Source organism: Lycium barbarum, chromosome 11 (genome assembly GCF_019175385.1).
Source record: "Lycium barbarum isolate Lr01 chromosome 11, ASM1917538v2, whole genome shotgun sequence".
In the NCBI taxonomy this organism is placed as follows: Eukaryota; Viridiplantae; Streptophyta; class Magnoliopsida; order Solanales; family Solanaceae; genus Lycium; species Lycium barbarum.
The window spans coordinates 124019286-124030114 of record NC_083347.1 but is presented as its reverse complement, the minus strand read 5'-3'; the positions used below and the strand labels follow the sequence as shown (position 1 = coordinate 124030114).

The 10829-nt window shown below is 34.4% G+C and overlaps 1 protein-coding gene across 1 annotated transcript; it reads right to left on the bottom strand.

Annotated features, from left to right (window-relative positions):
• LOC132618887 (lysine histidine transporter 1-like) lies at positions 1-6962 on the bottom strand. Its single transcript, XM_060333884.1, has 8 exons — positions 6769-6962; positions 5478-5635; positions 3150-3539; positions 1971-2367; positions 1261-1366; positions 917-1008; positions 565-633; positions 1-477 (listed from the first exon to the last, which is right to left on the bottom strand). Exons 1-8 carry the CDS (start codon positions 6823-6825, stop codon positions 379-381), a joined length of 1368 nt encoding a protein of 455 aa, XP_060189867.1. The 5' UTR covers positions 6826-6962; the 3' UTR covers positions 1-378.
• Between the last annotated feature and the right edge of the window lie 3867 nt (positions 6963-10829).

The following is a 10829-nucleotide window of genomic DNA, read 5'->3' as shown; positions in this document are numbered from 1 at the left end:
TAATCAAACCCAAAACCTTAAATTAATGCATGAAGTAACTCAGGAGTCAGGACCATTTAAACATTTTGTTTTGAAAATCCTATACAATGAACAAGGAACAAGTGTAATATTATTCCATATAACGGGCCTTAATCATAACTAGCTTTTAATTGAATCTAGTCTATGATGTTGTACTAGATAATGTTATATAATACAATAATTGGTGATGTACTTATCCTATGTAAATATTTTCTCACTATAAATAGCAATACTTGACTGGCTCTATGAATCATTGAGCCAATCAACACATGACAAATTTAGAAAAAGAAAATAGTATAATAAAAGTGCAACTCCAAGAAATATATTATCTCCTCCAATTGGCTTTCCCTTTTGCTGTACCTAAGAGTAAAATTCGTATTTCTTGGCTCGCTTAATTATTAATCTTAGGCCACCAATTGGTGCTATGACCATCAATAGTACTCCAAGAATAATGCAAACCTGTCAAACATATGCGCATTTTAGATTTTAATATAAGCAATAAAGGAATTAGCATTGGACAGTTTGAATAATTAAGTTGCAACATACCCAGTTAATAATCCAAGAGAGACTGTATTTCTTTGGTTTGCAGATTAGTAGCCACATGATGCAAGGCAGCTGAACAAATTTTGAAAACAATTAAAGAAAAATTAGTCAGGTTAAGATCCCTAAATTAGTAGAAAAGGAAAACAAAACATAAGAAAATAGGATATAATTCACAAATTACCACTTTTCAGTCATGTAATTGAAAAATACGAGTTTAAAGTTTCAGAGGTGAAACTCCAAAAAAATATCATAGAAGTTCAATTGTGAAACTTCAAACTATGACAATGGATATTTTTTAATAACAAAGCTAAAAAGTAACTAGCTCGCGCTACCGCTATACAAGAAAATCTCTTACATAGTAGGTTGTTGGGGCAAAAGCAAATCCTCCAAAGAATCCAAGCAGCTCATTGAAGAAAGGGAAGGTAATGCCAACAAACATGGTGAAAGCTGTAATTATTAAAAGCAAAATGTATAACAATTGCAGTTCAAATGGAAAGCAAAATTGCCCTAGGAACAATTACGGTCATACGTTTAGGTACCAAATAGGCGTGTTGGAAACGTTTAATTTGGACAAGTTAAAATTGATCAAATCGATAAATAAATTGGCATATGACTCATCACTCCTATCAAGATGGATGAGTCATGGGTCGATTTGGCCTAAACAATAATTTATAATTCAACTCGTCCAACTTAACTTACCCACATAAATGTTCCTTGTAACAAACCGCAATATCCAGGTTGCCTTGAACTTAAATTTTCTGACAAGCACCGTCTCTATCATGTCAAACACTGGCATTGCATATATCTACAAATCACAAATCAAACAACATAAGTAAGAAACTCATAGGCTCTGAACATAACAAAAGAAAAATAGTTTAACTTGTATGCACGGATAGTATAAATATTTTTTGAACTATCAAATGTACTAATTGAACCTATTCTGATAAGTAGCTTGTCATCAGTTTTAGGTTATTTCACTTTTTATGAACAACAATTATAATTATCTTTAGGTAACTAATAGTAGTGTAAATGTTCTTTATATTGAAGACAAAATTAAGTAAATAATATTGTGCTATCTCAAATAGCTTAAGTTTTAATTTTAGATGAGATGATCACACACTTTAACATAATAGCAAAGCAGACAAATGTCCTATTCTAGTCTCATCACCATCCATTGTCGAAAAGAATTTTTATGTGCTTGACCCATGAGAAAGAATCAGGCCCACACGGAAGGGGGCGTGCTGAAAACATAATTAAAACAACATATCCAGTAAAGTGTTGAAGACATAATTAAGTAATAAAAATATGTTTTGATCTCAAAAAGCTTAAGTTTTTAGATGTGCCTATAGAAATTTATCTAACAAAACATAAAAAGAGACGAGAAATGGAGAGGGATGATTATGTCGTACCTGATAGCTCCCAATAACATGAATAACAACAAAGATGTTAGCCATAGCAATAAGCCAAGTAGGTTTGTCCAAGGATACAAGAATAATTCCATTCACTTTATTCCCAAACGCCCAATAGCCAATAATAGCAACAGGGAAATAACACATAGCAACAATAATATAAGCAACAATAACTCCTTTCCACATTGGTTTTTTTGAAGGCTTTTCTGGTGTTGAAGGAATTGTTGCTTGAATTTCCAACACAACATTATGACCAGCATAAGCAAATGCAACGTCTCCCAATGCACTGAAAAAGTTGAAGACTGCGTCTGCTGTGGTCTGATCTGACTTGTAGCCATATTTCACTTCTGCTTGTACACCTTTTTTAACTGAAGCCCCCCAAGCAATGGTAGAGTAGCTTCATCATCATAACAGAGAATATTAGAATTCTTCTACCACAAATATTTATCTTTTGGAAAATATTTTCTTGAAAAAGTCATTTGTTAAAGATTGATAACAACACTAGCAAAATGAATAGTGTTATAATGAAAAATTTGAGTAGTAAAGATTGATAATATTGTCCAGCTGTTAAGTCCAAGTTGATAAAATATGAATCTTGGATACAACTCAACCTTCAAAGCTCCCCCGCACAGGAAAGACAGGACATCTGGAGCGTTAACAATATTAGATAGAGGCCCAACATCGAATAAAACATTAATAGCATGGAGTATATATAAAACATGAATTGAGGCGAGTTTGACTCTCATATGATGATAAGAAAATGAATTTGGGACTAATTCAACCGTAAAACCTAGCTCATGAGGTGAGAATTGCCCAAACCGTATTAAAAAGCGACCAAATAACCCATCATCCACCGATGTGGGCAGTCAACAAACACAATGATATAAAGTTATGAGGTAAAATATCTATCTTGTGAAGGAAAAAGACTTTCGCACACAAGTGATGTGGAAGTAAATTTGTTCTTTTGGTGAAAATATTATTGGTTGGCAAGCAAACACCAGAAAATGACTGATCAAAAACATTTAATTTTTCGATTTTCGATCATTCCAAACACACTCCTAACTCCAAAAAGTGGAAAAAGAACAATATTGAGTTTGAGGAAATAATATGAGAGCCGATAATGTAAAAATTCTTTACATTGTGGTATATATAACTTAGATTCGGAAATAATATGCATACCTTATGGACATGATAGCCGCAGCCAAAGACACGCCTGCTATGGAATTGAAATCAGGAAGATGGGAGATAACAAAATGGACAGAGGCAAATATCATGATGAAGTATGTAAGTTTTATGTCTTTGCAATGATGTTGTTGACAGACTAATTCATGGAACCTCTTGAGTGAATGCCCTCCAGTCACCATATAAACTATGTCAACTCCAACTTCAACAATTAGTTGTTGGGGCACAATGATCCATAGGCCAAGTTTTTTCCCAAAAGCATGCTGCCCAAGTTCATGATATCTATCGAAACGCTTGCCAGGAACAATCTCGTGCATCTCCACCATTTGCCATAATGTGTAGAATGTTATAATCCAAGATAGCGCCAGCACTGTTACTCCAGCCCCCCTGAAATTATATATAGAAGTAATTGTGGTGGGCATGATAAAGTTAGCTCATAAAAATATAATCCGGTCCACTCAAGTTTGGATGAGTTGGACTGGGCACATTTTCATGGTGAGTTATCAACTTGGGTACAACTCAACTCAGCCATTTAATATATGTTAGTGTTAAAATATGTGACTTTCAAATCTAAACATTTCTGTTAATTAAAAAGGATATACTTTTATTTAATAGTTATGTTTTCAATATGCACCCTTACATGCATCTAACGGGCTAATCTTTTTCATTTGGTCAAGCATATGGATTTTTTTTAAATAATTGCTGGCTGTGAGACTTGAACAATTGAACATAGAACCTCTTATCTGCTTCGGTATCAAGCAAAAGTGTATGCTCATTTCATCTAAAATCTTAAATTATTAGAAAAAAAATTATTTATTTAACGGAAAAGGTCCAAAAATGTCCTCCGTTTATCTTTTTGCTCTAAAATGCCCCTGCCGTCAACCTATTGAGCCTAAATTGTCCTTATTTTTAATGGCCCCTTGACTGCAGGGCATTTTAGAGCGCAAAGGTAAGCGGAGGGCAATTTTGTACCAAATCTCATAGTTCGAGGGCATTTTAGGCCCTTTTCCGTTTAAAAAAAATACTCTCTCTCTCTCTCTCCCTACACGCACCAACCATTCTCTTCTCTCTTCCATTTTAGTCTTCTTCCTCCCATCAACCCCTCCCTCCTCCAATATTTTCTCTAATTACTTATTTGTTTGCTAATTTTTTAAAATTAAACCGTTTAAGTATGCAAAATTATTTTGATTATGACCAAAGTAATTAAATTAGTTTGAGTTTGAATCTGATCCTAAGTTTTTATCATTTACTTAATTCTCTAAGCTTCTTGATTTAACGGGGTAAACTATTATTTATTAATTATAAGTTAGCTTATACAATTAATTAAATAATTGTTTTCACTATTTAATCTTTAAAAAATCCAATAAATGCCTTTAAAATCATAATAATTAGCAAATATATACATTGTATATTGTCAGCTATATACAATTCACACGGTATATACCTTAAAATCATAATAATTAGTAAATATATACATTGTATATTGTCAAGTATATATAATTCACACGGTATGATTTTAAAGGCATTTATCGGAATTTTTAAAGATTAAACAGTGCAAATAATTATTTAATTACTTGTATAAGCTAACTTATAATTAATAAATAATATTTTACTACATTAAATCAAGAAGCTTAGATAATTAAGTAAATGACAAAAACTTAGGACCAGATTCAAACTCAAACTAATTTAATTATTTTGGTCATAATCAAAATAATTTTGCATAATTAAACGGTTTAATTTTAAAAAAATAGCAAACAAATAAGTAATTAGAGAAAATATTGGAGGAGGGAGGGGTTGATGGGAGGAAGAAAACTAAAATGGAAGAGAGAAGAGAATGGGTCAAAAGGGGTTGGGTGGGCCGGTGAGTGTAAAGAGAGAGAGAGAGATAGAGAGCGGTTTTTTTTTAAAATGGAAAATGGCCTAAATGCCCTCGAACTATGAGATTTGGTACAAAAATATCCTCTGTTTACCTTTGCGCTCTAAATGCCCCTGCTGTCAAGGGGCCGTTAAAAATAAGGGCAATTTAGGCCCAATAGATTGACGACAGGGGTATTTTAAAGCGAAAAGGTAAACGGAAAGTATTTTGTACCAATCCCATAGTTCAAGGGCATTTTAGGCCCTTTTCCGTTTATTTAATTATGTCTTCAACCATTACCGCCTGTAAACAAAAAATGCAGAACATAGGTAATAATAGTTATAAGTAGTGAACACTTTATCTCTTTATCGGCCGTTGGTTTTCCTCTTTCGACTAGACCCGTTTTATGATGCATTATAAATGTTCTTTTAGTTATATGAACTTTTTCACAAGAGATCGGTAAAATGTACCATCCAAGTTGAGCCAAGGCATAAGGGAGACTGAGAACACCAGCACCAACCATGGCAGTAACATTGTGGAAAGCAGAATACCACCATTTTGCATTCCTATTTGATGTTATGGGAAGCCATGAGTCTATTGCTCTCTCTTCTGCTAGTTTTTCTTCATCCTGCACGCATTAATTAACTGGATTTATAATTAAGCCAATTTTAAAAATTGAATATTGAATAAAATTACATTAAACAAGAAATAAAAACTTTACAGAACTATAGCAAAGAACTTTGTCAAACGCTAGAATTAATAAGTGCCACCTAAGTGATCTTGTGAGAATCGCTACAAATTTAAATGCAATATTATAGCACCTCTACAATAAATAATTATTTCTACTAGTGGCAGAGCCCGCCTTAAAGCTAAGGCGAAATTTAATAGTTTTGGCTCGAACTTTGTATTTTTATTTAAAAAATTATTTAATATGTATAAATAAATTATTAAAAAAAATGCGATTCAAAACCCATAAATTAAAATTTTCCGCCTTTAATTACTACACATTTACTACTCACGAGAAAGAATGGTGATGCAAAGGACTTTTATAATCTCATCACGGGGATATGACGCCTTTGCCAACAAATTTAGCACTAGCATATATATGTTCTGTGAACTTGGAATTAATCCTGTTCTTTTCCATAGATGATATAAAGCTCATATCTTAATTTCCCCAGAGTAACTTTTTCTTTATTGCTAATGTTTTTGGTATACTCTATTTGGTCCTTTTTAGTTGTTACCGTTAGCTAAAAATAATTGGTCTAAAATACATAATTGTCAGTTTAAAAATTAAGATAAAATTAATTAATTTTTCCCTTAAAAAATTATAAATCGTTTATCGAAGCAAGGGCAGATTTGAGAAAAAATAATTTGTCTTTTGTCATTTAGCAACTGAAATGGGTTGTAAAAATCTTTTTTGGTGGTATCGATCAAGTTTGAATCCTTCTTTTGTGCCTGCATTTTGTTCTTTGCATTGTGTCCTCAAACGGAACTCTCACTTTGTGCTTATAATAATACTTGTAAAAAGAAAAGTCAACACAATGCAAAGAACAAAAGTACATAATTTTTTTAGCAACCGAACATGCAAATAGCATAAATGATATATACATAGATATAGATTACTGGTTAGACTTTAGATTTAAACGAACTAAGGGTCAATATACCCCTAATTTGGGTCACCACAAACAATATAATACCTTAGCAGTTGGACTTGGCTGACCTTAAAAATATCATCATCTATGGAGAAAGAGAGAAACTTACACTTATGGAGCTGTGAATGTATACGTTGTTGGAATGTTTTGGAGCTTGAATTTCCATGGCTGCTTGTATAAGTTAATTACAAATGTCTGAGGCTCAAGAAATGGTCTCAGAAATTGAAAAGCAAAGAGAGAGAGAGAGACAAATGGCACAGTCCAAGTCTAAGAGGAATATGGGACTCTCGGAAAATTATCAAAGTCGTCTCTCTTTATATGAACAAACTGCTGGCTCTTAGCCTTGGCAATTACCCGTGCATATGACGCTTTTTAGTCGAGCTTATTTTTTTCCCAAAATTATTTATTTTCAGTAAGTATTTATTTTAAAAAAAGTGAGGTGTTTAGTCAAGTTTTTGGGAGAAAATAAGTACTTTTGGGGAGTAGCAGAAGTAGTTTTTCAGAAGCTAAAATAAATAATTTTTGCCCTAAAGCACTTTTTTGAAAAGTACTTTTGAGAAAAATACACATAGAAGCACTTTTTAAAAGCTTGGTCAAACACTAATTGCTGCTGAAAAGTACTTTTTAAATTAATTAGCCAAACACAAACTACTTTTAGTCAAAAATACTTTTTTGAAAAGTACTTTTTAAAATAAGCTGTTTTAAAAACTTGGCCAAACAGGCTATTATAATGAGGACAATATTACGCCATACTAAGATTGTCTTTGGATTGATTTTATCCAACTAAAAATGATTGCTTCTCACTTTGTTGGTTGGTTTGCCGGTATTTAAATTTAATTTGTTATATTCCGTGTAAAGTTTATAAACATTTATGGCTATAAGATTAATTTTTTAAATTTGTGATCTTAAACATGCACCATAACAAGGTGTATAATTTTTTTTAATTAAAGTTAACTGTTTTCAAATATATAAATATCTCTTTTGTTTGGACGACTATGTAACACCCCGCATCTTGGAGCTGAGTTTAAGCTCGTATCATTAGAGTTCTAGTGGAAACATTGAAGGTTGAGCGTATGCGAAAATGGTTGATAGGCCTATTTCGGGCAGCGATAACTCCTTGATCTGTTGCGAATCTGGAAGAACTTCCTTGATGAAAGTTGTATCCCTATTAAATGGCTTTCCAATGGTATATTATGGGGGATTAAACGGACATCTGTGCAAAGAGTTATGCCTATTTGACTGAAGCTTGTTCGCTGGAAAATTCGTCTGCGTTACGGTGACGTTACGGACCGTAATTCGTGTTACGGGCCGTAACAGTGAGCCGTAACACAGAGAAAATTTCCAGAACCTCACTGGAAATTTCCTCCAAGATACGGTCCCAAGATACGGTCCCAAGATACGGTCCGTCCTTCGTGTTACAGGCCGTACCTTGTGTTACGGACCGTAACAGTGGACCGTAACACAGGGAAAATTTCCAGAAACTTTCTGGAAATTTTCACCAAGATACGACGCCAAGTTACGGTCCGTCCCTTGTGTTACGGGACCGTAACAGGGGCGTATCTTGGTCCGCAATTAAGTTTCGGGTCACCTGAATTCGGGAGGCCATAACCCTATCGTAAGTTTGGAATTTGGGAAAACTCAAAGAATGAAAGTTGTAGATAATTGAAATACCTTTCCAACCATAGGTTGTGGGTTCACAGGCGACGTCGGGATAGGGAGATATGGACGTTTTAAGACAGAAAGGTCCCGACCCGTTTTCAAGTTGGGTCAACCCATTTTCCCCATGGTATAAAGAAAATAAAACCCTAGCAGCCCCATTTTTTCTCCATTTCAGATTTTTAGAGAGAGGAAGTGAGAGAGAGGAGATTTAGAGAGAGAAAATAAAGAATCAACCAAGTTTAAGGCCCCGAATCCCAAAGCTCGTGAAGGATAAAGTGTAGTACAAGTTGTTGCCGTCATTTTAAGTTAAGGATCGGACTTGGGGGTGTTGATTTCGTGGTGACTACCCAAAAAGATAATATTTCTACTCCCTAATCATTTATAGTTGTGGATTGATGAATTCTTGGGAGAATAATAATTGGGTTTGTTGAGGAGAATTCTATGAACTATGCTAGAATTGTTGGATTGTTGATTTGGGATTGTTGTATTCATATGGATGATGAAGAATGATGTTAATTACATCTAATTGAGATTGTAGTATTAGCTAGAAGTAAAAGAATGGGGATTTGGTGAAGAAAACACCATTAATGAGGGTTATAGAGCTTCATGCCCACTAAGTGTTTGATAAAATGCTTAGATGAACAAAACATGGATATTGTTGCTAATATAGAATCCCTATGACTTGTATTGCTATAGATTGAAGTTGAAGGGGATTGAAGAACATTGTGATACGCTCAAAGGCGGGAAGTTAAGGTATGTAGAACTTTCATCCACATGTGGGAACCTCTACGTTCTTCCCCATGATCCGTTTCGTGAAATCTATGAAGTTCAAATCCTAGGGCATTAAATCCAACATATTGGTAGCCCGTAATTATGTATGTATGTACATGAATCCCGTATATATGTTCGTTATTGTGTTCCTAACCTTCCATTACGGACATTAGGAATCCTAGCTTAATCCATGAATCATGAATTCTTCCTCATGTGTTCTCATTATGTTCATATGAAACTGCATGAGTTATTTTGCAAGTTATAAACATGTTTTCAAGTCAACTACAAATATATGATTATGAACTATTGTATTACTCATAAATCAAGAACATGTTTACAAGCTATTTCATGAAACCATGTTTACAAGTTATTTCGTGAAATCATGATTTCAAGACAAGTACAAGTAAATTCACGAAAGTCATGGGCTTCTTAGCCAACTATATTATGTTCATGTTTTTGGGAGTTGCACGAATTACTGAGAAGGCTCAGATAGCCTGAAACTATGTAGCCACCATAGGACAAGGATCGCTCCGCCAGTTAGGTCGATACCTTAATTTCACACTGAATGGTTCCATCAGGTACGTTATTACCTTATACCCTGGCAAGGTATAGGGGCTCTGCTGGTCCGGCGAGGTACCAGACTCCACGTATCCACGTGGTGATATCATGTGTCGGTTTATGAAATGCTCTCCCTACTTATCATGTTTTACTCATGTTATATATATGTATATGTACTCATGTTCATGTTCATGTCCAAGTTTTCAGTTTCAACTCTTATCATGTTATTCTACGTCACATGTTGTTTCTTCCGGTTGCTTTACATACCAGTACATTCAATGTGCTGACGTCCCCTTTTATTGTCCGGGGGCCTGTATTTCACGATGCAGGTACGGATTTACAGGACGACGCTTCTGATCATTAGAATCTGCGCGTACCAGCTTATTGGTGAGCCCCATCTCATTCGGGGTTTAAACATTGTATCTCTCTATTTAGTCTTGCATGTAAAGGTATGCTGGGGGCCTTGTCCCAGTAATTATGTTTTCCAGTCAGACTCATGATAGAGGTTTCATAGACTAGATCAGACAGTTATGTCATGTCAGATAATCAGAGTTGCATAGCCATTTTGGCTCACTCATGTTTAAACAAGTACTTTATTAAGTATTATGACTTACTACGTTTTATAAAGGCTCATCATGCATTCACGTTATATTCCGCTTATGTTATGCATCATGATGATTCAGCAAGTCATGTGGTTCGCTCGGTCACATGTAGTCAGGCACCGAGTGCCGTGTTACGTCCAGACCATGGTTCGGGGCGTGACAGACTAATAAGAGAAGGGAGAATATAATGTCAAACATTGTTTCTCCCAAACGCACACGCAAGTATACGTAGTCGTACAAGTAATATAGAACTTTAAAGTCCAGATATCGTACTCACAGAGACTTATGATTAACTGTTTACTAAATTAAACTACCTAATTATCCATACAAGAAATAAAATCCCAAGATTACATTTATAAACCCAAGATTACATTTATAAACTAACTAAAAATAAAAGAAAATAAATAATGAACTTCAACCAAGAAAGAGCGAATTTTTATCGGAGAAAGATAGATCTAGGGCTATGACCACTGACAATCCGATTGAGTCCTCAAATCGTTCTACCTATGGGTTACTAGTTGACGGGTTGATTTTAACTTTATGATATTCTCTCGGACTACTCACAAGCCTGTAGATGCTA

Coding starts and splice junctions, on each gene's coding strand:
- LOC132618887 (XM_060333884.1), bottom strand. CDS start 6,825: ATGGAAATTCAAGCTCCAAAACATTCCAACAACGTATACATTCACAGC. Junction 2,368..3,149: donor GCGGCTATCATGTCCATAAG/GTATGCATATTA, acceptor ATGATGATGAAG/CTACTCTACCATTGCTTGGG. Junction 1,367..1,970: donor ATGTTATTGGGAGCTATCAG/GTACGACATAAT, acceptor TGTGATTTGTAG/ATATATGCAATGCCAGTGTT.